This window comes from Telmatherina bonti (genome assembly GCF_933228915.1).
Source record: "Telmatherina bonti genome assembly, chromosome: 22".
NCBI lineage: Eukaryota > Metazoa > Chordata > Actinopteri > Atheriniformes > Telmatherinidae > Telmatherina > Telmatherina bonti.
In genome coordinates this window covers 7,051,644-7,071,726 of record NC_136631.1, presented here as the reverse complement: position 1 = coordinate 7,071,726, position 20,083 = coordinate 7,051,644, and the positions used below count along the sequence as shown (strand labels likewise).

The 20,083-nt window shown below is 43.9% G+C and overlaps 1 protein-coding gene across 1 annotated transcript; it reads left to right on the top strand.

Moving 5' to 3' along the window:
* Positions 1-7,675: 7,675 nt before the first annotated feature.
* On the top strand, positions 7,676-13,306 carry fosl2 (FOS like 2, AP-1 transcription factor subunit). The gene is made up of 4 exons (XM_079261995.1): positions 7,676-8,269; positions 10,284-10,538; positions 10,616-10,723; positions 11,780-13,306. The coding sequence occupies exons 1-4, from the start codon at positions 8,141-8,143 to the stop codon at positions 12,329-12,331; spliced, it is 1,044 nt and encodes a 347-aa protein (XP_079118121.1). The 5' UTR covers positions 7,676-8,140; the 3' UTR covers positions 12,332-13,306.
* Positions 13,307-20,083: the final 6,777 nt, after the last annotated feature.

The window sequence follows — 20,083 nt, the reverse complement described above, 5'->3', positions numbered from 1 at the left end:
TCCAGCCTGAATCTGTTTTAAGGTCAGCAGGTGAACTCCGGCTCGCCTCACCGCAGCCTGGGAAACGTTTCCACAGGAAGGCATGTGTTCCTCGCTCCAGGCTTTCAGGAGAAACATGCAGTTAACATGAAACTCCAGAAAAATCTAACTGGGGAGTTTTTATTAACAGCAAACACCAGAGCATCAATAACCTCCAGGTTCCAGGTAGCGCTCGCTTCCGTGGCTTCAGCTCGGGACTTTCAGACGACACACAGACGCTTTTTCAGCTGAGGTCAGACAACAGCAGCTCCAGCAAAACCCCATTAACATTCCAAGCTGCCTCCAGCCAGACATGCTCATAAATGACTGCATTGTCGAGATAAACCTGCCCGTTGTGTGACAACTGTTGCTGCACTCACTAAACCACACTTCATTTGACTGTTTTGGTCCGACGGCGAGGAAAACAACCAGCAGGACGACCAAAACAACGTGCACAGAGCCCGCTTCTGTCGGGCTGCCAACTTTTTCCTTCCCTCCGTTTCCAGCGTGGAGCGTTGTGTGGAGGGGGGGGGACTTCTGTTTCCTTCCACTGAAAACAAGCCGTCCAGTAAAAGTGGAAGCGACGTCAGGGTCTTGTTTGTTTGCGAGCTGCAGGTGGCTGCGTTGACCTATCAGAAGTCCCCCGACCACTCAGTCTTTCTTCTCTCAGACCCTGTTATTTGTTCACTTCTTCCACCACATGCTCCAACACTTCCCCTCCTCGCCGTCTGTGTTTTTCTGCCCGAGCTGCGTTCCATTATTCTTTGTCTCGAGCTTCAGCGAGCGCGTGACGCACTTCCTTCCATTGTATCAGGAACTGATACCTTAAAGCTTCTGAAGTTACTGTCAGAAACGCAACTGGGTGTGTTGATTGGAAGGTCCTGTACGCTCCATGCAGGTAATCTGGGCTTTTTTTTTTTTAGCCTGATCAAACGGGGCTGTGGAGTAAATTACATAAGAAGAAGAATGGTTTGACACCAGGCTCAGCATCACCACAATCACACCAAGACAAACTGTACATGATGTCATTCAGTTTTTTTCCACCTTAAACAGGAAATAAAGGTTTTTAATAAGATGTCAGGACTGACAGTAAAGAGAGAGTCATGGCCATATCCAGCAGCAGCAGCAGCGATGTGTAGGCTGCTCTCAGCTTGTAACCACAGCACTTCTCCAAACCATCAGCTTTTCTTCTAACTGGGGTTTCTTCTTTCTGAGTTTCACACGAGCAGAATGTCGACGTAATCAAGAAAGCTTAAAAACACCTGAATGTTTTACCTCCAACGTGGCGCTCCTGCTTTCGCCTGTTTATCTGGATGTCTGTTAACAACTTTAAACAAAAGCTACCAGGCGGATTATTTAGATCAAACTTCAGGATTGATCCAGAAGGACGTGTGGACACGGGAATTTTTAAAAGGATTCTTCACAAAACAATTTTAATAGTGATGCACCGATAGCCAGTGCAGATGTGTTTGACACTTCGGACATGTTTTAAAAGAAATAAATGCCTTGAATGTTAAATGTGACATTTTTTTGTTCCACTAAAAGCCAGATCTTTGTTTCAAAACCACACATTTATAGTTGTATTTAGGTCAAATGTGTCAAATCAGAATAAAACTTGTTGAAATTGTTCGATGTGTAATGTTATAATATCTGTATTGGTGAGGTAACTTCAGAAAGGACGGGTCATTTATTACAACCTGATGAAATCTTACACAGTTATAACAGCAGTAATAACCATGGTTACAATAATGTTCACATAAACAGATCTGGTATCGGCAGATATTCAAGTTTCAGATATCGGTTTCGGATCTGAACTCCCAAAAAGTGGATCAAGCTAGTTTTGACACAACTCACACATCTGAATGTTTCTGAACATAAACAAGTGGGTTATTTGTCTGTTCTGGCCGTGTGTCGTATGAAAGTCTGACGGTTTGACAACCTGAAGCAAAACTACCAGCGTTTTATGACTACTCCCTTTAAATGTCTGTAGTTCATCCAAAAGTCTTGTTTTACTTTATTCTGATAAACAACTTCATTAAGTTGCAATCAGCTGGATTGCAGCACCGACTTAAAGCTGCTTCCATCTGTAACAAGGGATTAAAGTCATTTATTCAGTTTGTTCACTTCAACATTCAGACTTAAATCATTTTTCTGCAAAGAAACTATTTTAATCAGATTCTGCGATATTGTGTCAATTCAGCAGCTAATAAATAAATAAATAAATCTGAAAAAATGTAAGTGTAGAGAGAATCTTTATAAGCTCGCAGCTCCTCCTGGCAAAGCAAATTTGTTGAGCACAGCGCAGCAGCCCGACCATCATCCTGGGAAAGAGTCGTCTTTAACCATTCACGTTTTGCAAAGGCTGCAAAGCCTCATGTGAAATGCATATTGAACAGGAGCCGTACCTTTATTTACCTTTTGTGATTGCTACCTTCTAAATCTGAGTTACGCGCTCGACTTGCTGACTTTTTACATTTAGACAGTTGTGTGAAAGCTGAAGTTTGAACCATGAATGTAAAGGATGAGACATTTGCATCCGCTTGAGCTGAAACATGTAGAAACAGGTTTGTTTCTGCTGCAACATCCAGTTCTTTCCCAACTGAAGAGACTAAATGTTAAAGCGTGTTGTTAAAAAGCTGTTTAAAAAATGAGAATATGAAATTTGGATGATTAGATATTTCATTTGCAGCAACTTAAATCTTTTAAAATCAATCAGAAGATTGGATTCTGTATGTGAAAGGGACTGAATACGAAACTGAATTATTTCTGTTTACAGCTGCAGTTCTTCACAGTTCTGATGCTGCAGTGGTCAGAAACTGCAGAAGCATCCATGAGCTGCTGATGCTCAACGTTAAAGTTCAGGATGGGATCAGAAGGAGCGGCTCGTTCAGACGAGCTGCAGGGAAAAGTGTTTTTCTCTTCCGTTAAATCTGCATCTGGAGAAACCAGAAGACCCACAGCGGCACGTTGGGAGAAAACCCAACAGCGTGGCGGGGGAGGGCAGGGGAGAGGCTGATGATCTGGGCTCAGGCTCAGATTTCTGATTTTAAGACCAGATTCATGAAAAAAAAAATTTTAAAAAAGGTCTAATTTTATGGAATATGAAGTCTTTACTTGGCACTTTAACAAAATGTTACACAAAAATGTATATTTTTAGGGGAGTATTTAACATTTATTACCACATGATGAACGTTACTAGCCTGTAATTTGCTTCCTGGTTTTGAAATGGGGGCAGAAAAATGCATCCAACAGGATTTTGATCAGAGTTTTCACATAAAGTCGTGCAAAATGTGTCAGAAACTGCATCAAATGTGTCACGTTGGGCTTTAAAGGGTCAAATATTATGATGTTACTGGTATTACTGGTTCCTACCGACGCTGAACTGAATTCCTCCGTGAGACTGAAGACGTCATGCAGAAAACTGAGATATTTCTACAACTATTTAACCTGAAACTTTGTTTTAATTTGATGAGTTGACCCCAGTTTGAAACTGGAATGAAGTAAATGAGCTGGTTTGTATTTTTGTCCTGATGCGACTGAAGGAAAGAGTAAAGCCTGGATTTGGCCTTTTCCTCTAGTCTTTAGAGTTGTTGTCAGTTCAGCCCGCTCACATCAACCCTCTGCTTCAACCGCCGCTGGATTCCAGTTTGATGGGACTGAAGTCTGAGCTGAAACCAGCTGGTCTGCTGGGTTTTCACTGGGAATGGCCTCTTAAATAAATTCATTCTTCTCTCTGCAATCCTTCCCTGAGAAGGTCGAGATTGTTCAAATGATCCGTCTGTGTGCTGCTGTGTTGGACTGTTTCACATGAGTTACCACGGCAACGGGTAAATGGAACCGCTGACGGACAGCTACTTTAATTCCTGCCAGTTTGGCACGGAGCCTCTTTTCAAAGCCGCGTTCCTGCACAGTGGGCATCCTCATGAAACTGCTGATTAGATTCCTATTTGAAAAAAAAATCTGACAAGAGCGGGCATGTTGGCCATCGGTGTGTACGGGAGAGGAGAAGCTGCTGCAGAGAGCGAAGCAGCCACGTGTTGCAGCGTCGCTGCATCAGAACAGTGTGTCAACAGGCCACTGGTATGGTATTAAATCCTGCTGTCAGTCACACTGATTGCTCTTTAACCCAGTCTCCACACTCCTAGTCAGCACTTCGGTGCCTGCGTATGTCCTGCTGGCAGCGCCTGAGCTGAGAGATTAGCCATGCTAATCATGTGGAGCTAATATCCAGGTGAAGGTGTGACAACATGACAGGTGAATGACGATACAGGTAAAAGAAAACAGAGGAATGGAAGAGCAAAAGAGAAACTCTGTAACTTCAGGTAAACAGTCTCCTCTGTCCTTCCTCTGAAATGTTTCCCTCATTTCAGCAGCGAAATGACTCAGAAGTTGTAAAAATGCTTTTTACGGAGTTAATGGATCTTTAAATGTCTTTTTTTTTTTTTTAGCAAAAAAACAGGTGGATATTTTCTCCAACTGCATCAATAAAGACATCTTAGTCCAACCTGCAGCTATGGGAACGCAGCAGCACTGCAGGATTTCAGGATTTTTTTTTTGTTTCACACTTTTAAAATCGATTTTTTGTTCAAATAAAAAAAAATTTTTTTTTTTTTTCAAATAAATGAAAATATTCCATTATAAATTTTTTTTTAGCATTTTTAGCATTTTTATTGATCTTTTAACGTGTCTTTCTTGGCATTTTAGCAGCAGAATGATGGTCTGGATACTGGGTTGTTTTTTTCTCATTGAAATGAAGGAAAATAAAAACAAAAAAAAAAGTTTCATACATTTATTTTGTTTTTAATCTACAAAAATCATCAATATCAAAGAATTGTGAGAATCGCAATTTAAATCAAATCGGCGCCCAAAAAAAAAAAAAAAAATCGGAATCGAATCGGGACAAAAGCCTATCGTCACACCTAGTAGTAGAAATAAATTGATTTATTCTCTCTGACGAAGGAGCTGCAGCCGATCCCAGCAGTCTCTGGGACGAGAGGCGACTACGCCCTGGACAGCTCGCCAGTCCATTGCAGGGCGTGTAGAAATACACATCTGTTGAATCAAATCTATTAAAATTCAAGCAGTCCGCATGAATATTTCATGAATATTTCATCTAAAGAGGAAATGTTTCCGGACACGACAGACATTTAAATAAAATGAGAAAGTTTTAAAACTTTATTACTTATTTAGAATTTTGTTGTTTCATTCATTTTCTTTACGGTCCAGTTCGGGTCGCGGAGAAGTCGGAGTTCATCCCGGCTGTCATCAGGCGACAGGCAGGTACACCTCGCCGCTCCATCACAGGGAACATTTTTCCCATTTTTATCTATTTATTGAAACCAAAACATTTTAGGAAATGATGACATTAGTGCATAAAAATTCAGCTTCATGAACTGTTCTGTTCTTCAGAGTGAAAAGACTTTTTATTCTCATAGTTTTTGTTGTCTAAAAGTTAATAAATAAAGAAATAGTGTATTTATCTGATCGGCTCAATGACTGGAATGTGTTTCAGGTCCTGCGGCTGCAGAAGAAGCCCAGACCATCATCCCTCCACCGCCGTGCCGAACAGCTGCAGACTGCTGATCAGATTTTTTCATGCCAAACTTTAACATTCTAACTGGTGATTAGTTCAGTGGGAATGTGAGTGAAATATTTCTGCACGTGCCACCAGGTGATGACAACAAGCCGCGGGAAAGGCGTTCCTGTAAAAACTGAGTTAAAACCCAAATTCCTTCCTGTTCAGGTTTACATAAATCTCAGCAGCTGCAGTTTGGGCCTAAAAAGGTGGAAAATGTAAACAGCTCAGTATTTAAACCACAATATGAGTCAAGACTGGAGGAAATGAACTCATGAATTTCTGCGTTAAAACAAAGCAAAGAGGCCGATAAGTTGATATTTAACCTGCAGATGCAAAAAAGATTCTTTATTCCTCACATTTATTCAGCTTCTATTTCTGCCATACTTTCACCTGACTGTACAGTACACACCAGTACACACCAGTACACACTTCCCATTACAGCTAATGAAGTCACACACCTCTTCACTTAAATTGTATGCATCATTTTAAATCAATCTTTCTTAACATATTATCTGTATCAGAACAGGGACTGACTGCTGTGTATTTACCACTCCTCTGGTTGGGATTTATCCGCTGTTACCTGAAGGCAGCATTAGGTATCAGCCCTCTTGCGTCAAAGACGCCTCGCGCACGGCGGCGGCCAGGTAAGCCTCTTGCTGCAGTGGACATAATTCCTGGATGGGATGTTCTACCCTGCTGATGTCTTATGATGTGTGATGGAGGCACACCGACGCGCCAGTGGCGCACACCATGCGCGTCAACCGACCTGAGTGCGCGCGTGCTGACCCGCGAACCTTTCCGTGACCTGACCTCCACGTCAACCCCTGAACTGACCGCCTGCTTCTCTGTGGACTTTTAAACTCTTAGAAAAGTTCCTGAAGCTGCAACTTGACGTGGATTAGAGCAACAGGAGTTACAGGTGGCGCACGTGACTGTTGTCATAACACCCCCCCCCCCCAAATCTCTCTCTCTCTCTCTTATTATTTTGGTATTTGTTGTCTTCATATCCTTAATGAGAATTCCCTCCATGCATCTGAAGTAATTCAGCATTTATTATTACAGATCTGAGGTTGATCAGATTTCCACGCGCCGTCGCCTAGCAACGCCGCTGCTGGAAGATTAGAAACATCCATCATAACTCAGAGTCACTAAAACAAAGATCTGCTCAACATTTCTGTGCTTTGGGTCGCTGGTTCAGGAGACGGAAGCCTGGAAGCTGCGCGCGGCGCTGCGGGAGGAGAGTCTCCTGCGCGCGGGGAGTTCACGCGCACGATCAGCGCGCAGGTCAGAAGCTGCTGCGGTGAAAACGACACCAGTAATTGTGGAAAGGGTGACATGTCGGAGGGCTGGGGGACTTACAGTGGGACTGGGGTGTTTATGAGCAGAGTGGTCACCTCAGAACACACACACACACACACACACACACACACACACACACACACACACACACACACACACACACACGTGCGCGCTTCCCCCAGCTGAAAATGAAACTTCTCCAAGTCTCTCTGGGAAAAAATTCCTCCAACCAGCTGGAAGAGATCTCAGCATCTCCAGCAGATCGGATCAGACTTCCTGTCGCGGAACGTGCACGCGCCTTGTTTACAGCTGAGACCCCTTTCATGCCGCGGCTCGAGACGTCATTTAGAGAAGAGTTCTGCTGCTGCGCTGAGAAACCGAACCTGGACCCGAAGAGCTGCGCGCGAGGGGAGGGAATCCCTCCAGCTTCTGACGCTCACTTTACCAAGGAAACCCACACGCGCACTCTGACGCAACTGCCCATTTTAGGAAACATGCGTCAATGGACCGAAGTCAGAGAAACAAATGAGTCCGGAGAGGACGCTGACGTCCCAGATTCTAATTCATGTTTGGAGCCACATTTCTGTGCAGCAGCTCTGCTTTAGCGGCGTCTCCGGCGGGAGAAGGACGGTGAACGCGGAGCTCCGCGCGCCGCCTGACGCACAACTGGCCCCTCCCTGCTGGAGTTGCAACGCCCTGCCGTGACGTGCGCCGTCGTTGGTGTTGAAAAGCCGTTGCAGTTCTTCATAGTGCCATTGAAGTGAGTCATCGCTAGGAAGTGGGGTGAAAAGGAAAAGAAAAAAAAGTTCCAACTGTTCCGTGAAGAAGCAGAGAAGCAAAGCGACGGAAAATAGTCAAGACCGAAAACAGGCACGAGGCTTTAAAGGCGACCTTAGCCCGCGTGAGTCACTGCCTGCATGTTTACACTGCTGGACTTCAGAGCTGAAAGTTGGAAGATCCACCTGAGAGGATCTTTGACAGAGTAGTCTACCTGCCGCACCACAAGTCCAACACTTCAGCAGGAAAAAAAACAAAAACAAAAACAGCCAACTTGCAACATTTATCAGGAGTTTTAGGCTCATTCTGAGAAGCACAGCTGCACTCTGCCTTTTGGATTTCTCACAGAACGTCTCCAGTCAGAGGACTGTTGGTTTTCCTCTTGGTGCCTTTTCACAGCCGGGATTTAAAGGGAAAACAGGCCCCAGAGCCCAGACAGTCCACTGAAACCTTCCTCTTTCCTGGATCATGTACCAGGACTACTCCGGGAACTACGACACGTCGTCCCGCGGCAGCAGCACCTCTCCGGCCCAGCCAGAGTCCTTCACCAGCGGCAGCAGCACGATCGGAAGTCCGATCTCTACCTCCAGCTACCAGGTACCCACATCTCCCTGCTCTACAGTCATTCTACTTTCATATGCAGATAGAAACTCTGTCAGGCGATTCACAGAATATCGTGTTTATTTTTCCTCACATGAAATAGATAATAAGTAATAATCCAGCAGGTCGGGATGAACCCGGTCACACTGATCTCATCTAAGCAGAATCAGAAACACTGATTTCATCCTCTGTTTAAATTCTGTCAGAGCTGTCTTCTGACAACCTGATGAGATATTTTCATTAAAAAAAGACATAAATCAAAATAAATGGTGGGAATTTGGCGTTTTCCTAGTTCTGCTGGGAATGGTTACCTTAGAGGCAGAATTTACTGCTCCGTTCTGGGAGGGAAAAAAAAAAAAAAGACAGAAACGTGAAGATTCTGGTTTCCAGATGGGAATCAGAGTCCAGTGCGCGTGCTGACAGCAACCCCATCCACAACATGCAACCGCCACACGGGCTTGTTTCCAGTCTGAGCACTGGGATTATACTGGACGCAACAGGCGCGCACTGCTGGCTGCGTTCACGGAGGTTGGGAGATGTTGGCTTCTCCTGGCCAGCAGGGGTGAAGGATGAAGGTTCAGCAAAAAGCACATCTATGTTGGATGTCGTGTGTGTGAGTCGACCAGACGCGTCTCGCGCCGCACATGGCACATTTCCTCCCGCGGGGAGCGCGCTCCGGCCGGGAGGAAGGCGGCGTTTCCTCTCACAGAGGAAATGGCAGTTTTTGGGGTTTTTTTTGCTTTTCCAGGCTGCTTCACAGCAAAGCCCGACATCATCCCGACATGTCATGAAGTCACACACACATGTTCCCATCAGCTGGGGGGAGGGGGGGGGGGGGGACCAGTGGAAACCCATGACGGCAGCGCGCCACTTTATTCCCAAACAGTAGGATGTAAATCCGGGAACAGGCACGCCACCCCCCTCCCCGTTTCTGTGGAAATAACGTGGCCAGGCTCGCGCAGCATCACGGTAAAGGACTTTTGGCCCGTTCTGGTTCTTCCAGCCTGGTTTCCATCCAGCAGCTGCGACGTGATGAAAACAATCATTTCTGTTTATTAGACCAATCCAGACTCCTCTGCACACAGTTCAGTCAGTCTGCTCTGTGTTTAATGGAAATGTTACTGGCTTTAATCTGAAGCCAAACTGGGGGGGGGTTCTTCTTGGCATAATTCTGGATAACAAGGCTTTTTACAGCTGACTGCTTCCTCTCTTACTGGAACTGGGCAAGATTCACATGTGCTTAACAAATCTCTTACACAATGAGTCACCAGATAAACAAAGTTCCTCCAGACTGCCGGGATATCCGACGGAAAGTCGGGAAGAACGGAGATGGGGGTCGCGCGTAAATTACGCACACTGGCAGAAGAAGAGTAAAGCCGAGCAGAACTGATCTGACATCAGCTCTGATTGAGGAGATGTTTCATGCCCTGCTTGTATGATTCAGATCAGTAAAACTGAAGGCAGAAAACAGAAGCTTGGAGGGATTTTCTGTCGCTGCGTCTCTCCATCCCTGAGAAGAAATCATTTTTCTCTGAGTTAAAGCAAATCTCAGACAGCCACGGAGGATGTTTTCTTTTTTTTTTTTAATTAAAAAAAAAAAAAAACCTTTAATATGAGATTTTTCTGGAAGTCTCCATTAAGACCTGCACTGATTCACTTATTGTGCTGATTGTAGTAAACTGAGATCCGCTGGACACCTTGGGCTTTCCCACATGATTCACAGCATGTGTCACCGTTCCACTCCAGGGGTTACATACACAGCCTATGCGGATTGAATCATTACTATAAGCTTGAAATGTGGAAAATGTGTGAATTTGATAATTGTGGGTGGTGGCGGAGGCGTCACTGCGATTGTGCTGCGAGCAACACAAGAAGCTAAGATGCTTATGGAATTAAATTGCATCCTTTGGCAGCACATCAACCTACAGACACATCCCTCCACATGCAGCTTCTCTGAGACACTTTCCTCCAGTGTGCATCTCCTCTCATCAGCTTTCCCTTCTCCTTCCAGAAGTACAGGGTTGACATGCCAGGCTCCAACAGTGCCTTCATACCCACAATCAATGCAATCACAACCAGCCAAGACCTGCAGTGGATGGTCCAGCCCACCGTCATCACCTCCATGTCCAGCCCTTACTCACGGCCCCACCCTTACGGGCATCACCTGACCAACGGCCCGGGCCTGCTGCCGCACAACTCTCTGGCTCGGCCCGGGGTCATCCGCTCAATCGGCGACGCCAGAGGCCGACGCAAGAGGGATGAACAGGTGAGCGACCGGTTCGTCAGTGAAAACCAGTGATGGCAAAAACAGCTTGTTTTACCATGGTCACTGCTCGCCCTTAGCTGACCCCGGAGGAAGAGGAGAAAAGGAGGGTGAGACGTGAGAGGAACAAGTTGGCTGCAGCCAAATGCCGCAACCGCAGACGAGAGCTCACCGAGATGCTGCAAGGGGTGAGAATCCTGTTTGTCTTCTTATATTTAGCTGCAAATTCCATCTTTTTTTGGCACTTTCCTGAAAATAAAACATAATTTCTGCAAGTGAAAAAAAAAAAAAGAAGCTAGTTCTTTGTAGAAGTGTGTCAGAAAGTCGCATTTTTTAACTCCACTCCCTAATTTACAACCTGGCTGGACGGGTTTGACTCGCCACGCCTCTAAGTGCGAGGTCTGAGTGAAGACATGACACGCCATGAAAAGCTTTTTGTCTCAGGCAGCTGCAGACAGAGGTAGGGCTGTCTCGCAGCTCATGCCTCGCAGACAGTAAAAGCATCTAAATGGACTAATTAGCTGAATTACAGTGAGGTTGAGCTTGTCAGGCCGTAAAAAGAAAAAAGGGGAATGGAATTTGCTATAGACAGCCATCTTCATGAATGCAGAACATTCTGTAAAAAGGGGCAAAATTACCCTTCTGCAATTCTACACCAAGACTTCTGCTGCAACTGGAAAACACACAACAACAATCCTTCCTCCTCCACGCTGATTTTATTCTAAAAGAAAAGAGGAAAGGAGGAAGTGCCCAGCAGACTTTAGTCCCCGTGTTTGTCTGAAGCCTTATCTGATACCTCATAAGCTCCTCTGTCACACCTCCCACCTCACTTCCTCATACCTTTGCCCCCGAGTCAAAGTTCTCAGACAGCACGTCAGCTTATCTTTGTCTACAAACATCTTTTTTTATTCTTTAACTGGACACAATGTCGATGCAGATGGCGCATCTCGTAGAGACGCGTACCAAACACGCTGAAACGCGAGCAGACAGCTTCAGGATTACACGTTGGTCCAAACGTTTCATGTCAATTTGATCTTTAAAGAGGTGGCGTGGGCTTCAGGGGACTGAAGCTGACAACACTGCCCTCTTTTGGCACTTTGGAGAATCACAGACTCAACCTGCCTTCAAGAAACTTGAAATTCTGACTTTTTTTTAATGCATCGTGAACAGTAAACACTGCAAGATTGAAATCCTGAGCTGGGATCGATCTTTGTTTAAGTTCCTGATTTTTTTTCTCCTTTCAGGAGACGGAGAAGCTGGAGGAGGAGAAGGCAGACCTGCAGAAGGAGATCGAGACTCTGCAGAAGGAGAAAGACAAGCTGGAGTTCATGCTGGTTGCCCATAATCCTGTGTGCAAGTTGCCCATGGAGGAGCGCCACCAGACATCAGCGCACCCGCAGCAGCAGTGCACCCCGCTCCCCCTCACCATGCGCCCCAACATGGCCGCACGGGCTCACATGAACCAGGTGGTGGTGAAGCAGGAGCCGGAGGAGGGCGAGGACAACATGGGCAAACCTCAGCGCTCCGTCATCAAGCCCATATGCCTGGGTGGCAGCGGCATCAGCGGTGGGATGTACTGCCCAGACGGAGACAGCCTCAACACGCCGGTGGTGGTGGCGTCCACCCCGGCCGCCACGCCGAACGCTGCCAACCTCATATTCACCTACCCCAACATGCTGGAGCCCGAGAGCCCCTCGCCCTCCTCCGAGTCCTGTTCCAAGGCCCACCGGCGCAGCAGCAGCAGCGGCGACCAGTCCTCCGACTCCCTCAACTCACCCACCCTCCTGGCGCTCTGAGGGGGAGGAGGGGGCGCCACTGCCAAACAAACACTGTGGTTGAAAAGCGAAGCGAGGATCGACTGCCCCTCCACCCCGAGACCCTCCGGTGTCTTTAAAGCACATAGAAAAGTCCAGACCAAGCTGACCGTGTGAGCCGTTTCCCCCCTCTGGAAGGAGACCCACAAGGGCTACGCCGCGTTCCTTCTCGTCCGACTTAGCGTGAAACTTTCTACTCGTCATGGTGTGTGCAGTGACCCTGACCGGCATCGTCCCGTCGCCGTTTCAACTCCAGAGCGTCGACTTGTTTACGGACAGAAAGACTCGCCCGTTTGTGGCGGCGACCAGAGAACGACTTCTTAATATATCTATTTTTGGAAAAAGTCTAACAAGCCATGCGGCTGACGCTTGCACTCCGCCAAGACCAATCAGTCAATAAATCACTAACGCGAGGTCGGCGTTCCTCTGGGATTTCTGAGGAGAGACGATGAGCAAAGACTTCCTCATCTTTTCCTTTTTTTTTTTTTTTTTTCATTAAAATTCATTCTTGCAATTCAGGATAGCGTGTACACTTTTTCTGACGTTATTTCCATCTCTTTAAGTGTATTTATGGCCTGTGCTGATTGAATTTTACAGTGTTCTGTTGAGACTTTGTCTTCTCCTTTAACCTGCCTGTAGAAAAGCGACGCGCTCGTCTGCAGGACGACGCGAGCACGCCTCAGTGTTGCAAAAGGATACGAGCCAACTTTTCAATCAATGACTAGTTCCTCAATACTTTCTATTTTGCCTTAGTGGCTTGACTTTATAGTATTGTGTGCTTTTCCTCAGTGATTCTGTACCTGAACTTTACAACCTGTTTTTGACAGTGTATGTGATTTACATTGATGTCAGGGATCATGTCTCATGTGTGTAGTAGACCCCCCCTCGTTGTGCGAAGCGTCGACAGCAGGACCGCTGGCTCTTTTAAAACTTTCATAGACGACAGTTTTGTCTTTTTGTTCAGACATTTCAAGTAAAAAAAAAAAACCAGAAAAGAAAAAAGTTTGAACAAAACCCTCCTGCGCTGCACTTCTTTGTTCTCGGAACATCTTACCTTTTACCCCCCCCCCCCCCCTCCTCAACGCTGCCTCTCAGACGGCAGGTCAGGTTTCAAAAAGCCAAAAAAGGATTTGTATAACACGTAATCCTGTAATTCGTCCATCTTTGTATAAAAAGGAGGGACTTTGCTCAAATTTGCAAAGAAAAAAAAGCCGCTGTGGTCCGGACAGTCGCCAGCTGCCGATGATGTCAACCCTGTTTATACAGTGTTTGTAAATCTGTCACTTTTAGTAAAGAAATGATGTTTAAATTCTGCTCAGATGTGCGGATTTCTGGGTGCAACATGGAGGTACTTAGTGGAAGCTGGACTGGTTTCACTGTTTGTGATGAGGAAGGGATGAAGAAGACTCTCTCTACAGCTGGCCTGACATGAAAGAGTGCATACCAAGTTGTGTGGTTATTTTTACATGTGTGTATCTTAAAAAGGATGATGGTTTAAACACGAAGCACTGAGAAGGACTGAACGACCACATCTGAGACGGTTTACACGAGACATTCCTGATGAGTTTAACGTCGGTGGGCCGTCTAAAGGAGGGCGCCATCGTTGTTCCAACCCAGTTTAAAGCCAGAGAAACGAGGAGTTGTGCTGGATGCAGAAAACGACATTTTGCTGCTACTTGTTTGGAAAGAGTGTGTCAGCTGTTTATATCTGGATTTAATGTGATTGGTTGTTTCACGTTGTGACACAGCGGGGCTCTTTAATCCTGTACGTCGGCACAAAGAGGCGAGACGATAACCAAAAACATCAGTGTGTGTGTGTGTGTGTGTGTGTTGGAACATCCCGGAGCCCCTCGACACACGTAGGAAAGCCATCGACCGTAGATCTTCTACTGTACCAGTCATCTACTGTCCGTCGCCTGTTCAACTATAACTTCTTTTCCAAATGCTTTAACTGTTTAAAATGATTCAAAATGAATAAAAACAGCAATATGTATAGCAGTGTTTGTTAATTTAAAAGAGTAATAATAATAAAAATCATTTTCAACTTGGATTTTTGTCCTTTTTTTCCATTCCAGGGAATATTTGGTGAAATCACACTTTAGCTTGAATCAATTTCACTTCATTATTATTAATATTTTTTCAAAATAAAGGTCCCGTTTAACACCATCTGTAGCCAGACTGATCAGGGTTAGATAATAATATGAAGCAGAACAGAAGAAAACTAACAAAATTACAACCAGTAAAGGCCCAAAACAAGGGAAGAAAGCAAACAAAACAACCAGATCAGGATCTGTTTACTTAGCGGTTCACACACTGGGGGTCCCAGAGCAATGACAGGAACTTCTAGAAACTAATGGACAAATATGGAATCACTAATAAACAAAGGTTGAATCAACAACACACTTTTTAATCAAACAAAAACAGAAGAAAACAAGACGAGATATCTGAGCTCACCCGGGCGAGAAGCTAAACAAGCCGCTGGACGACTTCTCCTCCTGCGCTGAAAGAAAAATCTGCTTTTCTAAATGGGCCTGTTGCAATAAGTCAATTAATCGCACGATAAGAAAAACATTTTCATTTGTCTTTTTCTCGACCACATTTGTTTTAAGACAATATTAACTAAACACTGCATTACAACAAGCTTCCATCTGTACATCAACAGCTGCGTTCCCAGCTGGGAAAAAAAGACCTTAACAACCAGGCTCCATCTTCCTGACAATCCACGACCACTGGCGTGTTTAACCGACAGATAAATACCAACAGGACGGTGCAACATGGCGTGCACTCAGACAGTGTGGTTAGTAAAGCCATGCTGCCCTTTAATATTGTTAAAAAGGCGACATTTTGAAAAATGTTGCAAACATTTCACAGCCAGTATAACATTCATGTTACAAACGGTAATTCTACAACCTGACAATGACATGAAGAATGACACACTGAAAGCATTTAAAGACATTCAGTTTTACCATTCCACCTCTGGTCCAGTCCAAACATGTCCCCTTATAAGAGCTTCACCATAGACTATGTAACTGTGTTACATGGTGTTTAGAGACCATATGACCCAGATAAACACGTGAGAAATCCTGATCTGTTTCAGCAGACTGGATGAGTCTAGTCTGCACATCCAGATAAACGTTCTTTAGAAACTAAAGTATGTTATTTAAAAAGGGTGTACTTGCATTATTGTTATTTTAGTTGAAAATGGTCTCAAAATGACAACAATAATCGCTTAACGCAATATTATTGTTTTTATTGCAATAATTTCTGAGACAATTAATCGCATGGCAAAATTCTTTGCAGTGACAGAAGATTTCTACATTTCTCAGCAGTGGTTCTACTAAAGCAGCGTTCATCTCGCCAAACGCTTCGCTCACATAAAAATCTCCCCGCTGCAGCAGGAGAGCTCAAACTTCCCTCCGACGCCGACGTGGTGCGACCCGAATGTTTCCCTGCCAAACGAGACGCTTTTCCTGGTGCTTTTCTCATGAGCTGCAGTTTCAGTGTTTCTGAGACGCATGTGGAGACGGTGCTGGTGGAAGTGGGGGTGAGGGGGGTTACTGTGGGGGGGTTAAGTTAAGGTACCAGTAATGTCAGATAATAAATGTGAAAGGTTGGTGGTGGAAGCAACTTCTCTGCAGATCCTGAACCGAGATAAAACAATATAATTCTATAATATTTCCCAATAAGAAGTAAAACGACTTCCTCACACACGGTGAACTGGAGACACTGGGACCAAACTGCTGCGTCCCAGAAGAAAAAAAACAAAACAAACTTTTACCTGAATAATAATTAATATAAAAAGAAAAGAAAGAGGAAAATACAAAAACATGGAGTTTGGGAAACGGTCATGTGGTCTGGTGAGTCCAGATCCAGAGGCTCAGCCTGCAGGACCAGTTTCTGCTCCACAAATCTGAGGCGGTTCCATCCGGCCGAGTCCAGACCTGAACCCTTCCGACCCCAGCTGGGACGACATGGAGAAGACTTAACGTGGAAATCCAACTGACTAAACTAAAACAAGTACGATCAGGTGTGTGTTTCTACGTTAGTGTGTGTGAACGCGTCGTGTTTAAATGTGTAAAAGTTGTTGATTAATAAAGTTTTATTTGATCTGATTACTCTGACGTCAGCAGGTACAAACGACCTGAATCATCGTTTCCCACACAGCGGAGGAAAATCTTTTCCAGTTTATTTCTGAACTTTAAATAAAAACTGAAGCTGATAAAAGTTGTTTATTCCAGAAACTTCTGCTTTCAGCAGGTTGATTTTCACGTGAAGTAACAAAGAAATAATTATATGAACAAGAGAAGCAAGGAAAAGATTAAAAAAAAGAAAAAGAAGCTAAAAGGGTTTTTTTTTTTTTAATATATAGTGTTGTGCTCATATTTATTCATATCCTTTCATTAAAGAAGGAAAAAAACAGCTGCCTGTAAAATAAGCTGAAATTGAAGTTATAATAAATAAACATTTTATGAAAATCATGACATTATTTTCTAATTCTGGTTCAATAGATGCTTTTTTTTTTTTTTTTTTTTTTTAAAAAAGCAAACAAATAATAATTTATTACATATTCCATCAGTCATAAATTAATATTTAGTTGAACAATCCTTTAATGTTTCTGCTCCAGTCAGGTGTTTTCTGTTCCTCTCAGTCAGACTTCTGCACCTGTTGGCAGGTATTTTGTGCCACTGTTCAACAGAAAAGTCTCTAATTTATCCAGGACCAATTTGTTTGTTTGTTTTTTTCCTTTCTTCAACTCAATTAAATAAAAGAACAGTGTCTTATATTACTAAATAATATTTTTGCTAATTTTTAGTTCTTGTTCCTTTTTTAATTCTCCAATTATTTGAGTGATTGTTGTAAATTCGGCCTTTTATTGAATGAAAGGGGATGAATACATATGAGCACAACTGGATATCAACCTAATCTGAGTTAGTTTGTTTTCTTTATTATTATTATTTCTCATGACATTTAGATACATTTTCAATTTTATTTGTATTTGAATGGATCAAACAATCAAAACAAATAGTGTTGTGATTTTTTTTCCAGCAGATTCAGACCCATATTATTATATTCTAAAATGAAAGATGCTAACTAGACGAGCTGCTTCCCATTAAAAACAACCATGATTCAAGCCCTGTTTGTGTCTCTAACAGGCCTGTTTAGCTGAGGACAGCTGTGTTATTCTGCAAGGTGCAGCATTAAAACGCATCACTTGTCTTTTACAACCAAATCAAACCAAATAAACACATAAATGTTGATTTTCTCTGCAGGGAAAATGGATGAATTAATGAGTGTTTGCTGCCCTCATGTGGTCACACACCTGAACTGCAACGCGATGTAGAAATGAGCAATTATAGAATCTCCTTTTTGTTTCCACATGAAAGGAAATAGGAGTGGAACAGATGTCTTAATGGAGACTCATTAGGGTTTATGAAGAGACACGCTGTTTGCTGGTGATGCAGCAGGAGATACAGGCACTGACGGACTGCAAGGATTTCAGACGGACTTCTGAACCACCAGCAGACACAAATAATGACTACAAGCGTGACATTGTCCACCAGTTTGCTTACGTCTCTGTTGTCTCCAGCTTCCCTCTAGACAGAGATATTGACAAAGCAGCCCAACACTCCCAGCGTGTGGACAAACAGGAAGCTGACACATGCCGGGCAGGAGGAAAAGCTTAACAACCTCCACCTGAGCAGTATCCGCCGTATCATACAACCTTCAGCGTGCTCAGGTGGACCAGACGGCACCGTGGCCACGAGCACGGCCGCATGCCTGGAGACGTTCTGCACAGGAACCAGGAAGCAGAACCACTGATTGTCTAAACAACAACAACAACAACGTCTTCTGTTCCTTCCTCACTCAGACTATAAAACGCAACAACATTAGTTACCATAGTTACGCAGACGGCAACATGACCCTCTAGAAAACCTGATAAGTGTCTGTAACTGGAGTTTTCTCATGTTTTACAACTGAACACAACTGAGGAGATGATTGTTGCACCAAACAATGAAGAGCTGAAAGAAAAAAAAGAGCACCTGCTTGAATCTGCTAATTTAATTAAATTCAATTAAATGAATCTGCTAAAGACCCCAGAAATCCTCCATCTTTACTCACATTTAGCCGACATTTGGCTCAAAACGCACACGGTGTCCCTTTAATGCCAGAAAACTGAACAGTTTAGTTTAAGTTATTATTACCCTACATGCTCTGAATTTTAACAAATGACTGTTCAGTGTGTTTAGTGAGCTGCGTTTGGGGACTTGATCTTCCCAGAATGTTTTCAAAGCACATTTTTACAGCAGCAGTTGCCCAAAGTGCTGAACAATAAAGCAACAAACAACAATACTCCACAATTTAAAACTAAACACTGTACAGTAAAAATAAATAATAGCTAGAATTAAAAAACACAAAGAACAAGCTCAGGTTTGATGAAATGCCAGCACAAAAAAGTGGATTTTAAGTAGAGACTTAGAATCAGAGACAGATCGAGCAGCTCTGATGTGATGAGGAAGGCTGTTCTACATCTTAGCAGCAGCAACAGAGAAGGATTTAAGTTGGCAAACGGGACCTTTAGTTGTGAAGAGGACCTCAAAGTCCTGGCTGGAGCTTGCTGGTGGAACAACTATGACAAATACGATGGAGCCAAACCATTTAAGGCTTTAAAAAAAATTAAAATCTTGTACCGGGTCGTAAAACTAACTGGAAGCCAATGCAGAGAAGTGAGCACAGGGGTAATGTGATCATATCGTTGTGTTCCTGCAAGCAGCCGTTTTGGGCGAGCTGTAACCAGTGCAAAGTCAACTGGTCAACGCCGAAATAAAGACAGTTGCAATAATCTAAACAGGACATAAATGACTTTCTCTGGGGCAGGTTTGGAAGACAAGGCTTTAACTTGCCAATCAGACTTAACAGAAAGAAAACACTTAACTTATGCATTAACCTGCTGATGGAAGTTAAAGATTCTGTCGATAATGACACCCAGATTCTTACAAGTACGACAGTATGAGGAAAACAACCAAGAACACTGACAGTACCATTTAAAAGCTCAGAGCTTCCAAACATCACAATATCAGTTTTTTTTTTCTAAGTGGAGAAAGTTTCAATCCTTTTAGATCATAAAAGCAGCTGAGGATGTTAGTCAGAGAATCCCCCTGTATTTTCAGGGGGAAATAGACCTGAACATAGTCAGCAAAGCAATGATAACAAAAACTATGCCTCTGAAAATAGAGCCAGGGGTAATATATACAGGGAGAAAAGAAGTGGACCTAAAATGGACCCCTGTGGGACTCCATAACTAAGAGGAAAACTCACCAAGATTGACACTAAATGACCGATCCACTAAGTAAGACTAGGGCTGACCAAAACCTCATATCCCGATATCACTCGTTTTTTTTATCCCCATAACGATATACATAACCATATAAACTGTGTAATGTTGTGTCAGCCATCAGTTATGTGTCAGACGTTGCTTAGCAACAGCGGCAGTGATCTCCTTCCACCTGGGGGAACTATGGCCGTATGGCGTTCCACAGGTAAAATACCTGTTGTCTGGAGTTTATTATGAGCTTTCGCCTCCATTTGACGCTGCTTTTGCTCGTTGTCTCTATTCTTTATTCTGTATTCTTTATCCTGATTCCTTCGCAGGTGATAAAATGAGTTAGTTGTGTCGGAGTCCGTTGTTGGGACTGTGAGCTAGTCTGTTGTCGGTTCTACGTCGGAACTTTTTAT

Excerpts from the sequence above, each read along its gene's own strand:
- fosl2 (XM_079261995.1), top strand. The coding sequence starts at position 8,141 with ATGTACCAGGACTACTCCGGGAACTACGACACGTCGTCCCGCGGCAGC. Across the intron at positions 10,539-10,615 it reads GACGCAAGAGGGATGAACAG|CTGACCCCGGAGGAAGAGGA; the intron begins GTGAGCGACCGG and ends GCTCGCCCTTAG. Across the intron at positions 10,724-11,779 it reads TCACCGAGATGCTGCAAGGG|GAGACGGAGAAGCTGGAGGA; the intron begins GTGAGAATCCTG and ends TTCTCCTTTCAG.